This window comes from Mobula birostris, chromosome 10 (genome assembly GCF_030028105.1).
Source record: "Mobula birostris isolate sMobBir1 chromosome 10, sMobBir1.hap1, whole genome shotgun sequence".
NCBI classification, from domain to species: domain Eukaryota; kingdom Metazoa; phylum Chordata; class Chondrichthyes; order Myliobatiformes; family Myliobatidae; genus Mobula; species Mobula birostris.
In genome coordinates this window covers 80,470,711-80,497,651 of record NC_092379.1, presented here as the reverse complement: position 1 = coordinate 80,497,651, position 26,941 = coordinate 80,470,711, and the positions used below count along the sequence as shown (strand labels likewise).

The 26,941-nt window shown below is 39.8% G+C and overlaps 1 protein-coding gene across 5 annotated transcripts in view; it reads left to right on the top strand.

Annotated features, from left to right (window-relative positions):
• diaph2 (diaphanous-related formin 2) overlaps window positions 1-26,941 on the top strand; it is a 631,396-nt gene that overhangs the window by 161,135 nt on the left and 443,320 nt on the right. For all 5 annotated transcript variants that reach the window (XM_072270521.1, XM_072270519.1, XM_072270520.1 and 2 more), the window contains 2 exons: window positions 1,307-1,446; window positions 26,750-26,824. In XM_072270521.1, the coding sequence (XP_072126622.1) occupies window positions 1,307-1,446; window positions 26,750-26,824 (215 nt within the window). The remainder of the gene's footprint in view (window positions 1-1,306; window positions 1,447-26,749; window positions 26,825-26,941) is intronic.

Here is a 26,941-nt window from a genome sequence, read left to right as displayed (position 1 = left end):
TTTCCCTCTGGGCCTCTGAGCTAGTCACAGTGCCTGATGCCTGACTACTGCTACTAGCCCCTGAAAGAACACCCCCCTCAATTTTATCCAAGGAGATGCACCTGCTTACGAGACAAATGGCCATGTGGGAGCACTGCACTGACTGCCTACAGCCCTTACTTTTCCCGGTGGCCACCTGTCTATCTTAAGCCTATACCTTGGGTGACTACTTCAGTAAAACTCCCATCTATGTTCTCCTCAGCTCCTGGATAATCCGAAGTACATCCCTCTGTACCTCCATTTCCTTGGTCCGGTCTGCCAAAAGCTGCAGCTGCTTGCACTTCCCACAGATGTAGTCATCAGGGAGATTGCAAGACTATATACATTTTGCAAGAGGTGCAGTCTACCTACATTGAGTCAAGGACTAATGATCAGCAACAAAATAAAACCTTGCCTGTTCTTACCTGAGCCTTCTCACTGAAACCTTTTAATTTTAGAGCTTTTCTCATTCCCAGAACCTCAGCCACTTTGGCTCTTCACACTGAAGCCTCAGCTCCCCAATCTTACACTGGCCCACTGGCTGCTTTTTATTGGTTGTTGTTAATCACACTCCTCACGCTCTTTCTTTATATAATGACTGTCTTTTATGGGCCGCCTGAAGTGGTGGTGAGCAGCAAGTACAAGGAAAAAGCTAGCCCTCTGTCCTTTCAGGTCCTTAGTCTGCCCTGCCCTGTTCAGCTTGGTTTTGTAGACTCTCCACGGCTCAGAGCATGTTAGTCAGTTTCTGGTTTTGCCAGTAACTATCCACCATCCAATACTATGCCTCAAGTTAAGAATTAGTCCTGATACTAAGAGCAATGAACAGCAGTTGCTGCTAGACTGGTTGGATTCTGAGCAACAGTTCAGTCTGCTCTGAGTACCCATAATCTTGCATTGTATTGCACTAATCCATGGTTATTCTTCAAAGTGAAGCAAAAACAGCAGATGGTACAAATCTGAAATGACAAAATGCTGCGAGCATCAGAGGAGAGAGAAAAACAGTTACCATTTCAAATGATTGAATTTTCAACAATATCTGGGAATTTAACTCTGATTTGCTCAAGCAGATAATGCTGACCTGCTGAATATATCAACGATTTAATATTTTTATTGTACAATTACTCCTTCAGATCTCACTTTGGTATCTCTGATTTACAGCATTTATATATACTGTTTGATAGTTCTTTATATTTGGGTAATTGAGGTCCACACTAAATTTTTATGTACTGTTTTCTTTGTAGCTATTTTCTGTACATGGTGAACATTTGTTTCCTAATCCTTAATACAGGGTGGACTGAGGAACAGCAAGCATGAAAGTACTCTGTCATCCCAAGAATATGTTCATGAATTACGTTCGGGAATTACCGATGATAAGCTACTTAACTGCCTAGAATCGCTAAGAGTTTCTTTGACCAGCAATCCTGTTAGGTGAGTAGAGCTTCTGTGTTTGGAGTTAAATTTAAATCCGTGCTCTGCACAGCTTGAGAGATTCATGGAAAGCATTACACAGCTGACTCAGTATAGCTGCCCATTAACAGCGACATGGAATAGATTTTGTAGCAAAAGAGCTTTGTTGACTTTTAACATCTCTTAAAGAGAAGCAGATAGAAAAATTATAATTGCTGCCATGAAAAATTACAATATGATTAACCTGCTTAGAAAAACTTAAGCTGCATTTTTGGTTAAGTTTTTATTTATGTAATGTACATAGAAATAATTGTCTGATTTTGTCTTTCTCCCCCCACGGAATATGGGTTTGCTGGTTTCTTTAAACACACTGCCTTCTGCAACATGTTTATAATCCTGCAATGTATTTGGGTGAGGAATTCTGGAATTTTCGCTTGATGACAAAGAAGGACTTGTAAGGAACTTTAAGGTGCTGGATTCTGTAGATTCCTTTGTGAACTTAAAGGTTTAGGAATTGACTTAATTTTGTAGTATAAATAGAGCGGAAGTATTTTGCAAAATGAATTCTTGGGATTGCACAGACAAAATTAAACCATCAGAAAATTGAGATATGGAGGAAATAAAAATGATGTAAACAAACATTGAAGATAAATAGTAGCAACTAAAATAGTGTTTACAGGTCAGCCAACTCTGAAACTAAACTGCAGTGAACAGAAACTGTTAGGTTCAGGTTTGAGTACTTGAAAAAGAATTGTTGGTGGGCTGGAACATGAGTGGAAATTCGAAAAGGAGAAGCATTGAATTGAAGTAGTGTATGTAATTGAAAGCTAGTGCAAGTGATCAGCAAAAACAGTGAACTTTTCTCTAACATTCAAATTTGTAATTCTAGCCATGGCTATCTGGAGCCCAGAGTTCAGTTCATTTAAAATACTTTAGACTTCTGTGGTTCTGTCAGAATCCAGGGTAAACTAAATAATTACATATATTAACTATCAGATTTAAGATCTGTGCATCCATGGCTATTATTTTGCTCAGTGAAGGCACTGATTGGAACATCGAAGACAAGGGGTTTGAATTGGGAAATATGGCTTGGCTTTCACAAAAATCTTTAAATTGATTGCACTTGGGGCACTGAGTGAGCTTTTGGAGAATACACCAGAAATAACAAAGTGATGTTGCAATTAATGTACAAAAGGCGACATCAAAGTATGTGGAAAATCAGTTGTGAAGTTTGCTATTGAATCTGGTAAACAGGAACATACAGTGAAATGCGTTGTTTGTGGCATACCAAATCAGTAAGAATTGTGCTGGGCAGCCCACAACCAACACCACACTTCCAGCTCCAACATAGCATGCCCACAACTCACGAACCCTGTTTGCACATCTTTAGAATGTGGGAAAACACTGGAGCACTCGGAGGAAATCCATGTGGTCACGGGGAGAATGCACAAGCTCCTTACAAGCAGTGGTGGGAATTGAACCCCAATCAGTGAAAGTTGGCGCTGCAAAGTAATGCGTTAACTGCTACGCTATCATGCAGCCTCATATTGTGACTGGGTAACCTCCAATCTGATGGCATGAACGTTGATTTCTCTAACTTCTGGTAATTTCTCCTCCCTCTCCCTTCTCTCTTCTTCCATTCCCCATTCTGGTTTCCTCTTACCCCTTCTCTTCACCTGCCTATCAACTCCCTCTGGCGCCAGTGCTCCTTCCTTTCCTTCCGTGTCCTCTGTCTTTTAGTAGATTACTTCTTTATAGCCCTTGCCTCCACCACCTATCACTTCCCAGCTTCTTACTTCATCACCCCTGCCCCACCCATCATCTCCCTCACCTGGCCTCTGTACTCCTGCCAGCTTGTACTCCTTCCCTGCCTCTTCCTTTCCAAGCTTGATGAAGGGCCTTGGCCTGATACGGGACTGTTTACTCCCCTCCATAGATGCTGCTTGACTGGTGAGTTCATCTGGAATTTTGTGCATGTCGCTCGAAATACAGGGTCAGACAGAAGCTGGCTATCTTGAGGCAAGTGCTTATTTGCCAATGTATCAGAGACTTTCTGTCATCTACAGTAAGGAAACATGATGGAATTCTTCCTTATTGCTTGATGAGTGTAGAGACAGCGACTTTCAAGAAGCTTGTCATTGGCACAGCCGCCTGCTTGACTAATTTCTTCTACCAACAGCACACAATATGTAATTGATTGCAGTTTCTTGACCCTCCGATTTGTAAACATAACCGCCAAGCAGGGCAAGAGAAGCAGGTGCATAGGGTACCGTCACCTGCGAGTTTCCTCCAGGTCGCACGGCATTCTGACTTGGAAATGTATCACCAGTCCTTGATTGTCACTGTAGCTAAATCCTGAAGTTCCCTATCAGATAGTACTTAGGCAGAAGGATTGTAATAGGTCAAGTAGTGGCTCACCGCCATGTTTTCCAGGGTAATTTAGGGTTGGATGATAAATTGTGCCTAGCTGGTGTTGTCCGGTCCTGAAAGTGAATTAAAAAATGTGTTTTGTGGGCAATATGCCTTGGTCTGTTTGTGTTAAGGCATTATATTATGAGGATGAGTTAAATACATTGATATTGTGCTCATTAAGGTTTTCCCAATGATGTCCACTGTATTCCGTTTTTTTTGCACTATTGATGTTATATTAAGACAAAAAATGCTGCTTCAATATTAAGGGCAGTCACATACAATCAGGATTTGGAAATAAGTCCTTGAGTCTAACTTCTGGTAGTCAATAACCAGGAACATTTGGCAGTATTTTCTGCACCAGGTCAAGAATGTGACTTTTCAAAAACATTTGGTAATGAGCTGTAAAGCCAGACTTGCCAGCAATGCCTGCATCCTGCCAAAAGAATATGCAAACCAAAATTCAGTTGGTTACATGATGGCTCTTCACATATGGACCATTAATGGTTGATCAAAGCTCCTTATTTTCAAAAGGTATGATGTGCCATAAGCTTGCATTTGCCAGCAGAACACTTTAAAATTAACTGTAAATGTGAGCTCTTACCAGCTGTCATTCTGATAAGAAGCATTTCTGGCATGTGGGTCAAGGTCATGGACTGAAGTCTCACAGCAGAGGTGTGCACAAATACTAGGCTGAGAAGCCGCCTGCATTATTGTTGGGTGCTGTTCCACTGAAGATGACTTCTTTGAATGAAGTGTTAGATTCAGACTACATCTCTTTTGCAATGGTTCTGAATTACTTTGAGGAAACGAATGGATGTAAGAACGTAAGAAATAGAGGTGTAGGCCAATCAGCCCTTTGTGCCTACTATACTTTTCAACTGGATTGTGAGTGATCTAATTTTTTCTTTATCCACCTTTTAGCGATTTCCACCTACACCTTTACTCATTAGTTGTTTAAACACCTGTTAAGCTCCGTTGGTCTGTAGCAATGGCTGCTCGTTTTATCTATATAATCCCTCTCAAGGAAATATGCTCTTTGCAGATGATGAATCTCTTTCAGACTGTTGTTTCAATGAGATCGTCTCTTATTCTGAGAAATTTCAATCCTCACTTCACCTTAGAAATACAAGTGCTGTACATAATTAATATTCCAAATGCAGTTTCACCAGCATCCAGTAAATTTATATTGCAACTTCTTTTTTGCTCTGTATGCTTGCGATATAGATTACTCCATTAACCTTAACTACTTTTAGCACTTGTATACTAACCTTCTTTATTTCATCTTCTTGGACTCCTTGCCAGTTGTTTGAACTTCAGTGAGTTATAGGCACAGGGAAAATTTGAAGTCCTCTGCCCTGGAGACAGGCTGAAAGGTCTTAACGCCAGTGAGGCCTCAGATGGCATACAGCTGATACCTTGGCTTCAGAACATCCTGAAGTGCTTTGACAATTGCCTTTTGGAAGTCCACTTTCTCATTGGCTTTCTGTTAGTTCATCCTGAAATTATGTCAAGTTGAGAAGAACGTGGGGGTCACAGATTATTATAGTGGTTCCCAAAGTCAGCGATATCATCCCTCTGATGGTAGTGGGAGCTTCCAAGGGGATGATAGAACTGAAGGGGATGGTATGGGGTGCTTGGTGGAAAGGGGGGCTTCTGAAGGATTACAAGCTTAATTTAAGAAATGAATTACTTATTGTAAGAATTTGATCATCAGTACCTCAATATCGATTACAATGATCACGTAATCACCTCATCTTTTGCTAACATAACGTTCTCTTAGACTTTGCTGGAAGTGTGTTAAAGCTATTGAAAAACAATGTGACATTGGGCATATCATTAGAAATCTGGACTGAAGAACTTGTATTATTTCCAGGCCCGTCTCACGCACTATTGCTGATCACTACTATTGTCCTGTGTTAGCTAGTACGATTTCCATACACTAATCACACAGTGATGCAATTCTTGTGAATTAGGTATAATGGTCAATGGGGTAAAGTTCAGAATCTACCCTTTTGAATAGTTGTGTCCACATTTCTCTAGCCCACAGCCCAACTGAGGGGTGCCCCACTTTACATGCCTTCAGGCAGAGACTCAAGTTTTGCCCTGAGCTTTGATGATGTCATAATTTACCCCTTTATTTATCGCAGCAATTGAGGTTGGACTTAATCAATAGGTATTGACTATGGTTGTAATCCATAATGAAAATGGCAGAAGCAAACCAAGTGAAAAAGAAGTGTAGACAGCATAGAGTCAAGTATCTGAAATGTGGGTTTATACTGGCACCAAGCAACCAACAGCAGCTAATGTTTTTTTTCAGATGGGGCAATGAAACCATCCAGGCTTCTTGAACATTTGAAGAAAATACATTCTAATAAAACAAACAACAACGTGGCTTACTTTCAGTCACTTTGTGGAAATATTCTAAAGCAGAAAACACTTCAAAACATGCTTGTCAGTACTTCACAACAAAATATTGACGGTAACTGTGCTTCATACGACATTACCTTGCACATTGCTAAATTGGAGAAAAACTGATTTTGCCAGCAGTAAGGGAGGTTCTGAGTGGTTTTGCATGAGTCACCAGACCAAAGAACTTGTGATTCTGCTCAGTGACGGCTTTGTTCAAAGATGAATAGGTGAGATGTCTGAGAATGTGGAAAGCACATTGTGGAACATATATAGGATAACAGGATTTGCCCTGCTTTGCCAGGCAACAAATTTTTACTTAGTTTTGTTTGCTTATTAAAAGATGAAAGCATGGTTGAAGAGTTGTTATTGCAAGGAGACTGGAAACAGATATGAAATGGGAGTCAATTTTTCAGGTTGAGCAATTTTTCAAGGAGAAGGACATTCTGCTCGATAGCATTCTTGCTTGCGCAACAGATGAGGCACTATAATGACAGGACGCCACCATGGGGTTATTACTTTCTTAAAATAAGCTGTACCTAACACTTACCATTTGCTGTGTAATTCACAGATAATATCTTGTTGCAAAAAACCAAAGTGATCGGCTGCACAAATCATTAAGTTCTATTATCACAGAGGTAAATATAATCAAGCCCCAAGCTCTTGATTGTCAACTATTTTGGAGCTTTGTATTGAGAATAATGAACAGATTGAATATTTGCTGCTGCACACAGAAGTCACATGGTTTTATGAGCTTTTTGAAATGGTGATATAATTCTTTGGAGACTCAAATGCTTCATTCAGTAATCACCTCAAGACTATTAAGCATGACATTGCTTATTTGTAAGAATTATTCAAAGTCCAATGAAATCAGCCCACAATTACAAGGAAATTATATGAATCTGAGCAAAGTCAAATCAGTCGTCTCCACATTTCTGTCCAAGTTAACCCTATTTAAATGCAACATTGGCTGTTGACTTTATCCAGTTTCAGAGCCCCTCTGAATTGGAAGGGAAGAGAAAGAAAGAATAGCAGTTGATGATTATCTAAGTATGCTATGCCCACCTGGGTGAGTTGTATAAAGACTTGTTAAAGAGATTTTAGGATCTTCTCTTGATCCAAATTACAGATTGGGCAATAAATCCATTTGAGTACTTATAATGATGAATTAACAGGAAGAATGGAGAAAAAACTCATTTCACTACAAAATTACTTTGACCTGAAGCAGGGTTCATGAAATTATACCAAGACTTTTGGTTGCAGAAATAAATCTCTGTATCTATCCTGCACTGTGCAAAAGGTCAAGATGTTCTTTATTGCCTTTCCAACATTGCTTAGTGGAGCGGGGTATCAGGGCAATCACCCAACTTCTTTTCAAAGCAACAAAACAGGGTGCAAGTTACTGAGCTTGGTGTGAGACTCCTGAGTGACATTCAGCCTGATGTTGAGAAGCTACTATCACTGAGCCAAGCCCATTCATCTCATTGAATGATAAAGCAATGAAGTCATGAAAGTTGACTACTAATGTATGCTTTAACATTGAAAATTGTTTTCACTGTAGTTTAATAAATAAATTTATTTGTAGCTTTAAATAGATATGGATAATTTTGGAAATTGTTTATCACTGCTTTGAATTTCCTTTCAGAGTGCATTATAAATTAAAATTCTTTGTAGTTTGTATGTAATGACCGGAAAGGGAAGGGTGGGTGGTTTCTGCGGATGTTCTCTGGGATCCAAGGAGGTGGGAACTACTGGCTTGTCGAAGTGCCTCCTCACAGTTCCAGCCACCGGGGCTCAGTCTTGACTTTTGCCCTCTGAGTTTGTTCATTCTGTCTCTAGTTGTGTGGATTTCCTCCAACAGGCGAAAGGCATGTAGCTTCGTAGGTTAAAAAGGCCATTGTAAGTTGCCCTGAGTGTGTAGATGAGTGATAGATTGTGGCACTTGATGGGCATGTTAGAATAAGAAAATAGTGTTGATGTTGGGAAAGTGTGAAAAGCTGCCTCATGATTGGGATAAATTTGGTGGACCAAAGGAACCATTTACACCTGTATGTCTGTAAGGATGCCTTAGTTTTTATTCCTTGTTACTTGCTGCTTTGTTCCATGCCCTTCAATCTTTCTTGTTTCAATTAAACCTGAGTTGATTATCCTTGAATGAATCAACAACAGTAATTGTAGGAGTCTTTACAAGTTAAATTCACTTAGTCTAGAGATTTTGGCAGCAAGTTCTGTTTTGGTATGGTGCATCACAAAATAAACAGCAATAAACAATCTTGCGATTAATCTTCATTCTCGGTATTGCAGAGATTATGGCCATACCAAAACTTTCTACCAGATGGATCAAAATTGATGCATTTTAGATCCTTTCTATCATGTATTACTGAATAGGAATTCTTCCTTTGCTCTAAGTGGATAAGTGGAAAAATTAAAATGTACTGGCAGAAGTAACACAGTATAGCAGGAACTGTATATGTTCTGAATTTGCTAGAAATAGTTACTATTGTTGACAGTATACTTTTTGTGACCTTACTGATCAGAAAGGATTTTTTTACTCTATGAATGAACTATTTTTACTCTGAAAAATTAATTTTGCATTTGTGATTCCTGCATATGACTACTATAGTTCATCTTAAACCCTAGAAACTATAAGAACCACAATCCTATCGCTATCTGGCATTGTAATCTGCATGGAATACAAGTATTTTGGTGGATTATTTGAAAAGGGGACCAATTATAGAATGGGAAGTTGTTTCTGCAGAATTCAAATCCTGTAATTTGTTTGACATAAAGAGTTATATGTGCTGCTTCAAAGTGTGATAATTTGCTTTAGTGTCTCAGTAGATTGTCCAGAAAGCAATTTTGGTTGTGCGAGATTACATTGAGTAGGTTTCTTATGCCTAATATTTATTTTAACTTTTGTATGTTACTTAGGTTGTTAGTTAAGGAAACATCTATTAAATAGCCACTGTACAATTAGATAATGAAAATCAAAGGACAGCAGATGGTAGAAATGAGATATAAAAATAAAATTGCTGGGATTGTTCAGCAGGTTAAGCAACAACTGTGGTAAGGGGGAAAAATAATGTTGAAGGTATGCTGCTCCAGCCTTCTCTATCTTAAGCTGGATAATAATGACACCATACACCTATTCAGCATCATTAATCAAAGTTTGGAGCATTGTCTATGGCATTGTGTCATTTATCAGTGTAAGTTATGTACTTGTATAATGATGCTGAGTTTTGGAGGAAATTTTAATGCCCACCTGACAAGTCTGTGTAATTGTTAAACTGTAGAGGAACATTCTCACAGAAAATAGTTATTTCTTGTCATGAAGAAAGTCTTAAATAAATTAATGTATATTGTCAGCAATGGTGAATATAGGTAGCAGATCTATGAAGACTGCTGCTAAAATGTTTTGTGCTATACTATGTTGCCCCTGCTGGCAGATCTGTAGTACTGTTTTTCTACTTAAAACACATGAAGAATTCCTGCTGGTTGAATGTAATGGAAAGGGCAATCTTTAACAGCCAGAAAATCATTAGTATGGCCTTTCAGTTTCTGAGTTATTGGATTAATGTTTGAACCTTTTCAGTGCATAGTTCTGTAAGATATTGAGGATGAAGATTAGCCATAAGTATTTAGAGACATAAAGAGTCTGCAGATGCTGGAATCTGGAGCAACACAGAAAAAGACTGAAGCATGTCAGGCAGCATCTATGGAGGGAAATGAATGGTTGATGCTTTGGATTGAGACCCTTGACCTGGACTCAATTCCAAAAGTCTAGGTAAAATCTTGACATGAGGTGTAAGCTCTCCAATTCCTTTCATAGATGCTGCCTGACCTCTGAGTTCCTCCAGTGTCTCATATGTTGCAGAAATGTTTAGAGTTGGAAATTACGATCTCAGCTTAATTACATATTGATAACAGTGGGAATGTGCAATAGGTTTTAAAGCAAGCTTAATTTTCACAAATATTATTTTCTTCAGTATACAATTGCTTACTGATTAAATTCTGCTCCATTGTTTCCATTGAAGTGCTGTTTTATTGTTAATCTTGTGTAATGAAGGGTTCTCAATTGAGACATGGAAGAGTTATCTTTGGTATTAATTTATCACACAAAGGTAGTCTAATGAGGCCACAAATTAGGCCAAAATCAAAATGCACGGCTCATTTCAACAGTGATAAATCAGAGCTTTTTAGTTTTTGGGAAGTCAGTATCCATGTTTGTCATCAGTGTCACATGATCTCATCTTACCTATATCTATTTTTTAACCACAATTCCAATTAGTCTGTTCCAGTTTTGTCTGTAAGGACAAAGTTTAGAGATTGAGTACTGTAGGTAAGTTGCTTGTTCAAAGTAATGTGTGCACATTGAAACCAATACTGAGTTACAATAAGAAAGCCAGCCGTTTAATATATTTTAAGAGAAATGTGAAGTGGTGTGTTTTGGGAAGAACAATATGAAAGTAATTTGCTGTTTTAAATAGATTGCAGATCAGTGTATGAAGGTGGTGGGAAGTGGGTAAATCTGTTAGAAATTCTTGACAGTGAAGAAATTCAGTGACCTAATTCACCATTACATTATTCCTGTCTCGGAAAGGGTGGATGAACCAGAGGATTTCAGAAATACTGTAATTGAGTATCTTCAAAAAAGGTAACCAGTCAAACTGTGGTAGTTGTAGAAGGGTCCCTTTGCTGTCTGCCACTGAAAAAAGTCTTTTCATGGAGCAACTCTCTCCAGGAGACTGTATAATCTGCTTATAATGTGATCACATTGACCTGGAGGCAGAGCAGGCATGATCTTTACTGTATAACAGCTCTATGAGAATTATAGCACCAAGCACTGTCCTTTGCCTTTGACCTTAAAGTCTGACTCTAAACCAGGAGGGATAAAGGAACTCTCTTCAGATTCAGCTACCCAAAGAATTACATCCCCACCTTGAGTTTGCTTCATGATGGTTTACAACCCAGATTCCAAGCAACAGGTCTATGACAAAACCCCATTCTCAGTGATGACCAGTGTGTATTTGCCCTGACACTTAACTTTTCTCAACTATCTTCCTGCAGTGCTGTATGTCACAATTGAGCATCCGAAGTGAGTGTAATTGATCTTCAGAACTTTTGAGAAAACTGTTTAACCTCTATCACCTGCACTTTGGATCCAAAGTCATCTGAATCTCAGCAGTCAGAAATATGCAGGTGATGATTATTTTTGCAAGTCATTGCAGATTCTTCCTACACATAGAGAATGGGCCTTACCTGCAACATTTGCAAATCAAAGGTCCTCTCTCAACCTGCCTCTGCTGTGCATCTTTGCCCTCCAGCAATAAATATTCATGGCGTGATCCTGGAAAATGAGAACTATTTTTAACGTCTTAGGACCCTTCGTCAGGTCTCAGTCTGAAACGTTGACTGTGCTTCTTCCTATGGATGCTCCCTGGCCTGCAGCGTTCCACCAGCATTTTGTGTGGGTTGCTTGAATTAATAGCATCTGCAGATTTCCTCGTGTGAACATCTTTGGAGCTGCCTCTCCTAAGATGGGATGAAATTCAACATGACTTTAAATGCTTCACCATGGCCTGTGATTGTAGAAAAGGGTATTAGAGATCAGGACCTCAGGGCCAGCATAAAACATTTGGTTACTAGGCAGATATAATCCCTACCTGACTACTTGATTCTGAAACCTGGACTACCAATAGCCAATGGCTTGGGACACTGGAAAGGTATCACTAAAGGTATCCCTGCAAAATTCAGCAAGCTGAATAAGAGAAGCTGCTCAGTGTGCTCTCCCAGCCAAAAGCCCTGTGCTATATTGGGCAGGCTATATCATGCATATGTCTGGCATCAGACATACGAAGTTTACCTTTGTTCAGTGCTTTGTCATAGGAAATGATTGCCAAGTATACAGAGGAAGATATTAAAGGTTTCAAAGCCTCCTTGATAAAGTGTAACTTGTCTACTGACTTGTGGGATTTCCTCATCTATAAATGCTCAAAGTGGAGAAAAAAACTTTCTGGATGGTATTGTTACGTACCCCGTAACTGGGTTGCCAAACCAGCAGAAATGGATCACTCAGTTGGAGTCTGGATTACTAGAACTAAGAAAGTTTTATTAAAGAAACAAGCAACACAGTAATCGAAAGGATAATAAATGCAACAGTTCAGCAATGATAAACACACATGTGCACAGAATTAAGATAACAGCATCAATCAAGCTCTATCGTTGTCTAGGGGTAAATGACCAAATTTCAAAGTGACACAAAAGTTCAGTCCAATTTAGTTCAGTTCGCAGTAATCGTTGCCATGGCGATGGACAACGTGGGGAGAGAGAGAGATAGAATGGGAACGACTGATCATTCAAACACGACTTCCACTCACAGACCGGCGATATGGCTCACAAGCAGCTTTTTGGGCAGGTCCTTGGTGATGTCACCTGAGGTCACCGACTGTGACCCCTCCTCCAGATGCGGTCGATCCTCTGCAGTGAACCCGGCACCCAAGCAAGGGCGGACACACACCGGGTTCCCGCTGATCGTACCTTTCTACCCTGTGCGTTGTCCGGTACTTCCCACCGACTCATGAGAGGCGCAGCGCTTCCAGGGTCTCGTTACCTCGGGTGTCGTGTGTGTCCTGCCTTAGCGAACCTGTCCCTTTTTATCCCCCTGCTGGGGTATCGCCTGTCCATCACTTCAAACAGTTCAGGGTTCAAAGGGGGAGCCGCTCCAGACAGCTCTCTCTCTTGTCCCTTCATTACACATCTTCAGATCGCCTGTCCATCACTTCAAACAGTTCAGGGTTCAAAGGGGGAGCCGATCCTGGCAATACCCAGACTGATGGCTCCTTCATTAACACCTCCACATGCTGCTTCATTGTTCCTTATCTCTCCTTCCCCCTGAGGACAGGTGGCAGACCAACTGCTGATGCCACTGATGCTAACCCAGGCCAGCAAACATCTTAATTTTATGTGTATTCTCGTCACAGTATGGTAAATCCTAAGTCCATGCATAGGAAGCACACAGAAGCCCTGTGCGACTGGTGAAAGCAAAACACCACCTTACATTTGTAATGCTATCCAAAAAGAGGAGGGTGGTGAAATTAATTGGACAGCTCTTTGGAAATGCTAGTTCAGGTGTAATTGCCAAATAACTTGTAATAGTTTTGACATCAAGCTTTCCTGTTTTTGCCCTGTAATCTTCCTATCTTTGCATAATAAAGTAAAATTATGAAAGTTGAAGTAAACTGTTTACTCTTCCAGTAGACCCAGATATGATCTTTATGTTGAGCATGAATAATAATATTGCACATGTTGGCCTGATGGCCTTTTAAAGCGTTGGTCATTTGCATTTTTGATTTCTTTCAACTATTTGATAAATGTCAGAAAATTTTGTCCTTAAATCAACCAATTTCACAATGTAGGCTATTCTGGAATCCATCTTTGGTCTTCCCATTATTGTTCCCTTTCCCGTTCTCCTCTTTCTTTCTTCTTCCCTCCTTTCCACCCTCTCCTCCTACTCTCCAGCATCTATTTTCATTCTCTTCTGCCTTCTGGTGCTGTCCACTTACTGCCCTTGCACTTCCACCAGGCTTGAGGACGGCTTCTATCCCACTGTACTAAGACTATTGAACGGTTCCCTTGTTTGATAAAATGGACTGTTCACCTCATCTACTTCGTTATGAGCTTGCACCTTACTGTAACTTACACTGCACTTAGTCTGTATTGTAACACTACGCTATGCTTTCGGTTGTTTTACCTTGTACTATTCAATGCTCTGTGTCAAATCCCTGGAGATCCTCCCAGGAGGGGGAGAAGATGGTGGTGCGACAGCAGCGTGCGGCCACTTCGGTGATGAATATCTGTCACGTAGGGGACCGTGCACAATTCTGATTTGATGGAGACAGACGTGAGAGCACAGAGGAACATCTGGAAAACTTTTGAAATGCCCGCTTCGCTGCCGCTGCTGCTGTGTGGTAACCGTAATCTCCGGAACTGAAGGCCCCGAAATCTTCGGCTTTGCGTGTTTCAGCGGCCGAGGTGAGGTTGATGGCGCTCGGGAGGCTGTATCGGAGTGGCTGGTCAGAAGCTCGAAGTTTTTGGACAGGTGGACTCAGTGTCGGTTGGGGTCGGCTGCTTCCAAGGTATCGGTAAGTTGATGGTGCCTGGACGTTTATGGCAAGGAGTTTCTCCCTTTTGCCGCCTGCTATCGGGGATTCGGGAGTCGATCGACACGGGACTTTGAGACTTTTTTTTTTACCGTGCCCATGGTCTGTTCTTTATCAAATTATGGTATTGCTTTGCACTTCTGTAACTATACGTTATAATTATGTGGTTCTGTCAGTGTTAGTCTTTGGTTTGTCCTGTTTTCTGTGATATCACTCTGGAGAAACATTGTATCATTTCTTAATGCATGTATGCATTTCTAAATGACAAAAGAGGACTGAGTGTTCTCATAATCTAATCTAATCTAAACTCATGACTGTGGCTCGGCACAGCTCAAATGCTATCTATAAATTTTCTGACGACGCAACTATTGTTGACAGAATTTCAGATGATGAGAATGCATACTGGAGTGAGATAGATCAGTTAATTGACACAACTAGCAACAACCTTGCACTCTGTCAGTAAGACCAAAGAATTGATTATGGCCTTCAGAAAGGGGAAGGTAAGGGAACACACACCAGTCCTTGTTGAGGGATCAGAAGTGGAAAGGGTGAGCAATTTCAAGTTCCGGGGCATCAACATCTGAGAGGATCTATCCTGGGCCCAACACATCAATGCAGTTACAAAGAAGGCAGGACAGCAACTATATTTCATTAGGAGCTTGAGGAGATTTGGTATGTTACCAAAGACGCTTGCAAATTTGTACAGATGTACCATGGAGAGCATTCTAATTGGGTGCATCACCGTTTGATACTTAGGGTGGGGGGGCACTGCACAGAATTGAAATAAGCTGCAGAAAATTGTAAATTCAGTCAGCTTTGTGGTGGGCGCGAGCCTCCCTAGCATCCAGGACATCTGCAAGGAGCAATGTCTCAAAAGGCAGCACCCATCATCAACAGGCCCCATCATCCAGGACATGTCCTCTCCTCATTGCTACCATCAAGGAGGAGGTACAGGAGCCTGGAGGTACACACTCAATGATTCAGGAATAGCTTCCTCCCATCTACCATAAGATTTCTGAATGGACGTTGAACCCAAGAACCTCACTACTTTTTATTCCCTTTTTGCACATTTAATTTAACTTGAAAATACATATATATATATACTATAATTTACAATTTTTATTTTGTGTTGCAATATATTGCTGCATAACAACAAATTTCACAACATATTCCAATGACTTGATAACTTGAATCAACTATGTTTACACGACAGCTTTGGCAGGGCTTGAATGCTCTTACCTCCTACAAAATTAAATCAAGTGACATGGGAGTCAGCAGGGCTTTGCTTGCAGATGAACTTAATGCCTTCTATGCTCACTTTGACCGTCAGAACATGGAGAAATCATTGTGAACCCCCCACATCCCCAATGATCCTATGATCTCACTTTCTGAAGCTGATGTGCGGGCTGCCTTCAGGAAAACATCAACGGAGAGCATCTGAACTGGATGGGGTACCTGGCCAAGTACTGAAGACCAGTATTGATCAGCTGGCTGCCATGCTGAACAATTGAGATCTTCAGCCTCTTGCTTCAAGTAGGCTTCAGTTATACTGATGCACAATAAGAGAATGGTGACCTGCTCAATGATTATTGCCCAGTTAAATTTGCATCCACAGTGATTAAGTGTTTTGGTTGGTGATAAAGCATATCAGCTCCTGTCTGAGAGTCAACTTGCATCCGCTCCAATTTGCCTGAATAGGTTCACAGTAAATTCCATCTCATTGGCTTTTCTCTCCTGGGACATCTGGACAGCAAAGATGGTAAAGACGGCATCAGGGTACCCTTTATCAACCAGAGCTCATCATTCAATACCATTATCCCCTCAAAACTAATTAATAAGCTCCAAGACCTCAGCCTCAGTACCTCCTCGTGTAGTTGGATCCTGCATTTCCTTACTTGTAAACTCCAGTCAGTTTGTTTGGATTGGCAACAAAATCTCCTCCACTATTTTTGGTGAACCACAAGGCTGTGTGTGTAGCCCCTGCTCTACTTGCTTTACACCTATGTCTGTGTGGCTAAGCATAGCTCCGATGCCATATTCCAGTTTGTTGATGATAGCACTGTAGTGGGTTGTATCAAAGGTGGTGATGAAAATTGGACTGAGTGGTGTCATAACAACAACCTCTCATTCAATGTCAGCAAGACTAAGGGACAGATTATAGACTTAAGGAGAGGGAAACCGGAGCTCCATGAGCCAGTTCTCATTTGAGGATCAGAGGCGGTGAGGATTAGAAACTTTAAATTCCTGGGTGTTTCTATTTCAGAGGGCAAGTGCAGTTGTGGAGAAAGCATGGCAGCGCCTCTACTTAGGAGTCTGCAGAGATTCTGCATGAAATATAAAACTTTGACAGACTTCTATAGATGTGTAGTGAAGAGTATATTGACTGGCTACATCACAGCCTGGTATGGAAGCACCAATGCATTTAAATGAAAAATTCAGCCTAGTACCTGATAAGTAAAGCTCTCCCAATCAGTGAGCACATCTTCATGAAGTGCCGTCATAGGAAAGCAGCATCCATCATTAGAGATCCCCTGCCACCCAGGCCATGCTCTCCTCTTACTGCTGCCATCAGGTAGAAGGTACAAGAGCCTCAGGACTCTCACCACCAAGTTTAAAAACAGTTACTATCCCTCAACCATAAAGCTCTTGAATGAAAGGGGATAACTGCACTCATTCTACTTGTGTTCCCACACTGGTAGTCTCGCTTTAAGGACTCTTTGTCTTATTATTTCATGCTTGTTATTTATTAGTATTTATTTATATTTGTATTTGTAGTTTGTTCATTGCTCCTGTTTACAGTTACTGTTCTATAAATTGGCTAAATTTACCTGCGGAAAAAGAATCTCAGGTTGTATGTGGTGACATGTATGTACTTTGATAATGAATTTTTACTTTGAACTTTTTTGAACTTTGATTCAATGAATTGATGTGCATGGATGTGCTGGAGAGCAAGTTTTTCCACTGTATCTCAGTACATGTGGCAATAAGTAACAGATTTACCAACCATCTGCCCTTCCTCGCTCCCCTTAAATAGTCCCCATTAGCACCTTTGAATCAACTTCCAATACTCATATAGCTTTTGTGCGAACCCACAGAGCATCTGGCAACCCTGTGAGCTCTGTCTCTGAGGCCGAGGTCAGAACATCCTTCAAGAGGGTGTACCCTCACAAGGTGTCAGGCCCCAGAGATCAACCTAGTAGGGTACTGAAAACCTGCTGATGGAGGGTCTTCACAATCAACACAGGTACACCTCAAGGATGCCTGCTTAGCTTCTTAGGCAGTTTATTTTTAACATCTCAGAAAGGTTCTAAGACATGCATGTTGTATAAGAAGAGAGGAGTGGAGGAACAAAGGCAATATCAATTGTAGAGTGGAGACTAAGACAACGCAGACAATGCATGTTGCTGTCAACTTAGGATAGCCCAATAATTTCAGTTGATCTCGATGAAGAATGTGTAAATAGAAGAACAGGAGAAAGAATGAAAACAATATTGGAACTGAGTTACAGACACATTGATTGCTGAATTTTGAAATAAAAGGGCATACAGGAAAAACCCAACAGGTTAGATTTTCTCTCTTCCTGGATGTTAACCTGAACTTGTAGTTATAGACTAAAAACCAAATATCAGCACTGGCCAGTCGTGACAAAAGTATGGAAGACTGGTTACACTAGACAGCAAATTTTGCCAGAAGGGTTGCTTCCTCAGATTTTTTTCTTTGGTTATGATAGACCACTTGAAGCTGAATATAAATATAATTTCAGACTACTTGTATCACTTAGGAATTTGGAGTAACAAGGAATTAACTTTTATTGAATATAATGCATTTAATTACATAACAATGCTGATGCTTTGCAATAGTACAACTGAGCTAAAAATACTTAGATTATTTTTGTTTGTACTCGGTTTCTGAGCCTTCTCGTCTGTGTCCAACAATATTCCAGTTGCCCTGATATAATTTCTCCATGACTGCAATGTTCCAGTGAAATCTTTCACCATGCTCATCACTGACAGTGTCAAGATTTGCAGGGAAGAAGTCTATATGGGAATGCAGAAAATGAATCGTTAGTAACATGTTGCACTAGTGACATGCTGCTTGTACTTTGGTGCTCTGTAATTACCAAGAAAATTTTCAACAACAGCCTTGAATGTCTTCCATGTGATTTTCTCTGGTCCTACTAGAAGTTCTTAGAATTGTCTTTCATTGATGACCTGTTTGATTTGTGGACCAACAAAAATGACTCCTTAATCTTGGCAGCAGTTATTCTGGGAACATTTGTCTCAAGTATTGAAATCCTTCACAAAAATGTTTGTGCCTGGTGACAGCAGATTCCATCCTTGCAGTCTTGAACCTAATAATTCTGCTTTTCCCTTTTACAAACCCAATTGTCTGACCAGCTCATTTAACTCAGATTGAGTTATCAGGTGACGGTCACTCAGTATAAAGAGTTCAAAATCTGTATTAGTATCAGTGTTGTTTTCCATTCTTGGCTGGTACATCATGGCATCTTCATCTGCCTCCTCTAGATTCCATCATGTCTCTGGTGGCTTCAATACAAGAAGTGTCACATGACCGGCAACAATGAATATAGAAATAAAAGGTTTTATAAACAAATAAACATTTATTAAACTCTGCTCAAAATTAGTAAAAAGATAAACAAACGAAAACCTTAACCGGAAGTAAATGCTGTGCGGCCATTTAACAAACCATCAAACTCAGTGCAGGTATCCCCCGCTTTTCGAACGTTTGCTTTACGAAACCTCACTGTTACAAAAGACCTACATTAGTACCCTATTTTCGCTTTCAGAAGGTGTTTTCACTGTTACGAAAAAAAATTAAGCGCGTGATAAAAAATCAGCGTGATAAAAAATCAGCGCACCCTGAGTAGCCGCTCTCCCCCGGATTCTCGCCGGCATTGCTTTAACACGTGCCTGTGAGCAGCCGTTTGCAAGATCAGTTCTATGATATCGGAAAAGCCTGAAAGAGTTCGTAAGGGTGTTACACTTATGGTAAAACTGGACATAATTAAGTGTTTTGATCGTGGTGGATGAAGTTAAGACAACGTGAGTTTGGCTTGTGGAAGTTGATAAAGATGACGTTGAAGAGGTTTTGGCATCTCATCACCAAGAACTGACAGATGAAGAGCTGATGCAATTGGAAGAAAAAAGGATAACAATCAAAACCGAATGAGTAATGATAAAGTACAACTTTAATTTTGAAAGGGTATGTCGGTTCAGGGGATGTTTGCAGGATGGTTTGAATCCTTATTAAAGAACTGTGTGATAGAAAAATGCGCGAGGCTCGGCAGTCAAGCAAGCCTTCCACATCAGCCTCAGCAGATGACAAACCTCGACCTTCGACATCGAGGCGGGCAGTCATAGGAGAAGATGAGCTGCCTGCTCTGATGGAAACAGGCGACGAGGTGACACCCCAGTGTCCCACCACCCCAACCCCCAGGCCATGGACAGATATCGATTCGCGGAGAATGCAAAGGTAGCCGGGAGGCACACAGCACATCTTTAAGAAAAAAGCCGAAATAAACATGCTAATTAATTAGGTGCCGCTGACACGTAATTGTCGACCCAGATCAGAGATGACGCAATCAGAAATTGACACTGATCTGGGCTGACAATTACGGGCGGCATCTAATTAATTAGCATGTTTGTTTTGGCTATTTTCTTAAAGATGTGCTGTGTACCTCCCAGCTACCGCTGGACCCCTGCGTTCTTCAGGGCAATGTATCGCTCAGCGGCCTGGAGGGTGGGGGCCACTGCACCACCCAAACTCCGACGGCTCAGTCTAACACACCATCATCCGTGTGCTTGGCAAGCTGTCTTCCCGATTCCGTTAAGTGATACTATACTGTACATACATTATTTCTACTTTATATAGGCTGTGTATTTTTGCATGTTATTTGGTATGATTTGGCAGCTTCATAGCTTAAAGATTACTGGAGAGCGCTTGCACGTGTTTTTACCAACAGCGCTTGCGTGAGATTTTCTGCCGACGGCGCTTGCGTGAGATTTTCGCTCCGGAGAACAGTGCAGTAATCATTGTGGAAAAGTATTTCTACTTTATATAGGCTGTATATTTATCATATCATTCCTGCTTTTACTATATGTTACTGCTATTTTAGGTTTTATGTGTTATTTGGCATGATTTGGTAGGTTATTTTTGGGTCTGCGAACGCTCACAAAATTTTCCCATATAAATAAATGGTAATTGCTTCTTCGTTTTACGACATTTCAGCTTATGAACCGTTTCATAGGAACGCTCTACCTTCGGATGGCGGGGGAAACCTGTACTAGTTCTTAAAAGCGGTAAATGCGAACACAGTCTTAAAGTGGTAAATTAGAACACATTTCTTAGAATGGTAATTCTGAAAGTCCAAGAGATTTATACAGTCAATTAGAGACTTTCCTGAAGTAAAGAATTCTTCGAAGACTGGACGTTACTGCCGAACCCAGCTGGAACCTGCCTTGTCCGCAGGACTCACGACGACGGAAATAAAACGGTTTAAAGGCTCTGACCTTTTTCCTCCGTAGACTAGATACTGCACAACCTTTTCTGCTGCTTTTAGCAGAGGTTATCTCATGCAGATCACACTTATTTGAACAAGTTCAATAATGGTCGATCCTCTCCAAAACCACCGAACGACTCCTTCAGGTTCCTGTCTTCACTCTCCAATACTGCTGAAAAGATACATCAACAAACCTGGCAGCGATTGGTGAAACTACCGGCCCAACACTTCTGTACCTTACAATAGAAAGTAAAACTCTGTTTTAAAATGAAACTGTGTCATAAAAAAAATACGCAGCAATATGGGGTAACTGACGAACTAAACTTAAAATTCAACTGGGAAAACTGACTACATCACCAGGGGTCTACCCTTATATATACCTGTTGAGAACAGGTCATCAGGTGACCTCACATCGGCGGGAAAATTTACATCTTGTGACCTCCACAAGACCATTACATCATCCTCATAAGACAGTCACAAGATATCCATGAGGTATGTAACAGAAGACGGTCATCAAGTGGCTCAGACCTTTTCATGACCTTTCTTTTATCACTAAGTGAGAAGTGAGGGTGCTGAAGATGTTGCTTAGAACTCAGACAATGAAGCAGAACATGCCTGCATACAGCAAGTTCATGATAACTTTCAGGCATAGGTTGATAGATAGAAAGCAATACTTGTACCATGCAGGCACCAGCCTGTGCCTAGCTCTAAACAGGTGGTGTTTACCATTTGCCTCTTGACATTCAAGAGTTCATCAGTTAATAACTCATCAGGGGTGATTGATATGTTCGTGGCCTAAAGTAGAAGGAGATAGGTTACTAACTTCAAACTTTATGCATAATCACTCAGAGTAGTCCTGCACGTGCATGTAACGAGAGCTGTATAACTCATCGCCTTCTACCTTAGGCCATGAACTTATTAATCACCCCTGCTGTGGACACTTTCTGGAGGTTCAAGATCCGTATGCTCCACGACCGCTGGACTAAGTGTGTAGATGTAGGAGGGGACTATGTTGAAAAATAAATGTGCTAGGTTTTCTAAAATTGACTCCTTCTACCTTAGGTGACAAACTTATCAATCACCCCTCATATGTCTACCTTACAGTTGAAAAAACTGAACATCTATTAGATTTTGTTAAACGTTTTTGATTAATATTCCAACATCTAACTTAAAAATAGCCTAATAATTATCAGTACTGGAAATCTGTAATATGTGCAGTATTTTAAAAAAGTTGGGAACACTCAGTAAGTCTGCCAATAACTGAGGAAAGAGAAACTGGGGTAATGTTTCAGCTGAGGGATCTACTGAGTATTTCTGACATTTTCTGGCTTTGTTTCACTACTGAAATAAATTAAATTTTGGAAATATTTCTGAGGGAGTCAGTGTGTGTTAATAACAAATCAAAATAAACTTAAGAAATTATTTATTTAGCAATACAATGCGGAGTAGGCTCTACTGGTCCTTCAAGCCGCTGTGCCCCTGCAACCTCCAAGAACCCCAATTTAGCCATAACCTAATCATGGGACAATTTACAATGAGTTTTTAACCTACCTGGTCTGTCTTTGGACTGTGGGAGGAAACCCACACATTCCGTAGGAGGATGTACAGAGACTCCTTACAGGTGCCACTGGAAATGAACTCTGATGCCCTGAGCTGTAATAGTGTTATGAACTCTGATGCCTTGAGCAACTGCTATGCTACCTTGCCATGCTGCTTAGTAGTATTAATTTCTTCCATTTTAAAATAGATACTGACAAAAAGACATACAGACTGACAGGAAATACTCATGTGTTCCAGAATTTTGGCTAAATGTTTTCTGCTTTTTGCATTTAACATCTTTATAGGATGTTCTGCAATGGCTGAACTTGCAGCTTTTCTTAAAATACCTGAGATGTTATCAAATGATGGGTGTGGAAAACAATATTTAATCAGAGATAGTAAACTGATTAAACACGTGATCTCTCAAATTACAGAAATCAATTCATGGAGTTTTCACAAGCACCACAATATCAGCCTTGCAATTTGCTAATTAAACTGGATGAAAATTCCAATTGTCATGGATTTTAGAAAAAAAAATTCCTGATTTAGTTTTTTTTGTATTATAGATAGATTGTATGTTTGGTGAAAAAAGTTGCACAGATTATGGAACCTTTTGGGTGGGGAAAAATTGGTTACTGAACCTCCAATAATATCTATTAAGCCTTCTAATGCCTTGCATCATTCTGATGAATGTGAAGGCTACCTCTTTTTAAAAAAAAAACTGAAATATCCACTTTGGGATTCAGAATCTAATACTGAATACAGTACTCCAGATGTGTTATGCCAAGCCTGTTTACAACTGAATGACAGAGAGAACACTTTGCCCAATATACTTAATACTTGCCATTATCCAATTAAGATTCTACCAACTGGATGTTTCCCATGGTGGGCGACTCACAGACAAGAGGACATAGCCTCAGTATAGAGGGACGCCCTTTCAAAACAGAGGTGCAGAGAAATTTCTTTAGCCAATGGGTGATGAATTTGTGAAAGTTGTTGCCACATGTAGCTGTAGAGGCCAGGTCGCTGGGTGTATTTAAGGCAGAGATTGATAGGTTCTTGATTAGACATGGCATCAAAGGTTGCAGGGAGAAGGCCGGGAACTGGGGTTGAGGAGGAGATAGAAAAAAAGGATCAGCCATGATTGAATGGCGGAGCAGACTCCATGGGCAGATGGCCTAATTCTGTTCCTATGTCTTATGACCTCTGACTGAATCTCTCTTGAACCAGGATGTAGAATTCTTCTGGTTGAGGCCGTATTTGGAATATTCTATTCCATTTTGGTCACTCTCATATAGGAACTATGCTATTAAGCTTGAACCAGTTTGCAGAGGAGGTTCACAAGGATGTTGCCAGGACTTGAAGGACTGAATTATGAAGAGAGATTGAGCAGGTTGAGACTATTTTCATTGGTATGTAGGAGAGGTGTATAAAATTGATGGGTATAAGTAGGGTGAATGTACAGTCTTTTTCCTTTGTTTTGGGAATCGACAACTAGGGGGCACAAGTTTATGGTGAAAGAGCAATGATTTAATAGGAACCTGAAGGGCAACTTTTCTACACAGTGACCTGTCAGTATATGGAATGAGCTATCAGGGAAAATGGTGAGGCAAGTACATGAAAACCATTTAAAATGTACGTAGATAGGAAAGGTTGAGAAGAATATGGGGCAAATGCAGGCAAATATGACTAGCTTCATGTGGTATCTTAGTAGGCAAAGACTAATTGGACTGGAGGGCCCATTTCAGAGCCATTGCAGAACTCATCAGTGGACAAAAGGTAATTTTATTGATGCAAATTTTTTTTTGTGTTTTGAAGTATTAAAATGAAGGCTGCTATCATCAAGCAGTAAGAACAACAGTGAGACTTTAACATTTTTTGCTATGTTCCTAAGGTAAACAATCGTCTTCAAATTTATTTAACAGGGAATGACTTTGAAGTATCTATAATAGTGTAGCATTTTTTCTGGCGTTAACTATTTTGGTTTCCTCCCACCCCTATTACCCTTTTCATCTCATCATTTTTTCTTAGGAAAAATACAAACTTAATGCAAAATCTTAGAAGGCGATCTTAAGTAAAAAGTTAATCTTGAAGAATTCTGTCCATGAAAAAATAATAAAGCAGACTTGGAAACTTACAATATTCAGAAGACAAAAGAAGAAAGGAAATATCCTCAAAGTTCAAGCCCAAAACTGAATGTGACCCTCTGTTAAATAAACAACACACTTTGCAAAGCCTCTTCCTTGGCTTCAAGGCCTCTCAGAGCACTTCCAATAAAGTGTTTTCATCACTTAAGCATTGTAAAATAGCTGACATTCCAGCTAAAATGAGATAATGCACAGAATAATAGTTCAGTGATAAATACCAAGCTATTTTGTAATAGGTTGAGGTAGTGCAAACAAAGGTTTTGTTCACTGGTAGTGGGTAATGAATTGTGAATTCTCATATGGAGAAAAGGACTTCAAGGTCCTATATTCAGTTTTTGACCTGGGTTTACAAATCTTAGCTAGTGTGCCAGTGTGTCATTGGATTTGGAAAAGTAGTTCTTTGGAAAGGAAATTTTATGTGTGTGGGCTTATTAGACTTTGTATACACCACCTTGATGGGAAAACCTGGCAGTTCGGGGATCTCGTTTGAAGAATGACAATTTGAAAGATGTTTGGAAGACAGGAAGTGTTTATGAAACTGCCATTTTTAGTTAGCAACTGGGAAAAAGAAATTAGGTGGAAAATAATTTTGTATTATCTCGATTTTTCATGTAGTTTCGCTAAGTCTGCATTACAATTGTCTTTGTAGATCTCCCTCTCATGAAATGGCACACTATTTTGGTTAAAAACCTATTGTATTGTGGAACAAGTCTACATTGAAAGTTCAGTCACAAGAAATGTGCCTGAGTAAACAGTTAAGATGGTTAAGTACTGTTTGTTCTCTCCAGTTTTCTAGTCTGGAGAGACTGTTCTGCCTTTGAAGTGATGTCAGAAGTTTGCGATCATTTATTTAGTTTCCACCTTGAAGATCATGAGGAGCAGCCTTTTGTACAACTATAGTATATATGTACAATATCTGAAATACATTTTATGGAAATGTTTATTTGATGATGAACTTCAATAAAAAATAAATTACAAAAAAAGATGAAATTGCCACACAGGTGTATTTATAATGATAAACTAGTATGAAAGCAAAATAGTAGCAACATTTTTTCTCAGGAAACTATGTTGCAGGTTGTTATCCCTTGATGAGTATTTTGATTGTTTACCTCTGAAAGAATGGTTTATTTTTGATGTTTCACAAGATGAGAAATCTGAGGTATAATATTTTAGGGGAGACAATGCAAGGATTTAACACAGATCAATTTGCAGTAAGTATTTTAGTCAGAAGCATATATTTCAGCATCTCACTGTTTACCAAAGATCAAGAGAGCACTTTTATCTGTATTTTTATTTAAAAGTATCTGCATAGAAGTTTTCAACTTAAGTTCATGAATTGATTTAGAATGATTCCATTTATCTAAATGTGCAGATTATTTTCTCTGTGTAATTTTTTTTGCTATAATGAGTAAATACACATGTATTTGGGATTTGAGAGCTTGAACACCCACAGAGGAAATCCTCATCTTTACAAATGCCACATAGACAGTCCCCGAAGTCAGAATTGTCACCAGGTTGTTAGTGAGATGAGGCAGCAGTTCGACCAGCTGCACCACCATGATGCTAGGGGTTCCACAGTCCAAAGATGTGTGGTTGATTGGGTTAATTGGCCACTGTAAATTTCTTCTTGTGTAAGTTAATGAATTTAATAGAACAGCATTGAATTCTGGAAGTTGATGGGAGTAGGTGGTGATAAAACAAGTGCAGAATTAATACAGGTGGATGCATGCTTGATGGTCAACAAGGATCCATCAGGCTAAAAGGTCTGTTTTTTGGCATGTGATTCTGTTTAATCTATGAAGAATAGAATAGCGAATGTAAACCAATTAAATTACTCAAAGGAATATTTCTAATTCCTTTATCTACCATTTTCTTTAACTGAAATATGTAACTTTCTAAACAAACTATTGAAATTTTACCATTGGAATGAGTTTGTCTAAAATAAAATCATTAACATTAGTCTTAGACTTAACACTTCCATTTTTAAATCATTGACTGTTTCCAATATCATCTACAAAATTTAAGCCAGTGTGATTGGAAGAATTTGCCAGAATTTTTGTGCATCATTATATTCTGAAATGATTGATATTTATATTCATGTGTCCTTAAAGTCTCATAAATTAATGTGTTTTGTTTTTCAGCTGGGTTAATAATTTCGGCCATGAAGGACTTGGTCTCATGCTTGATGCTTTGGAAAAGCTACTGGACAAAAAACAGTAAGCAATAAGCATGTTGCAAAATGTGAAAACAGAAGAGGTGGAAAATTTGTTAACAAGAAATTATGTTGCATCAAGACATTTAGATATGCTTATATTAAATTTAGGGACTAATAT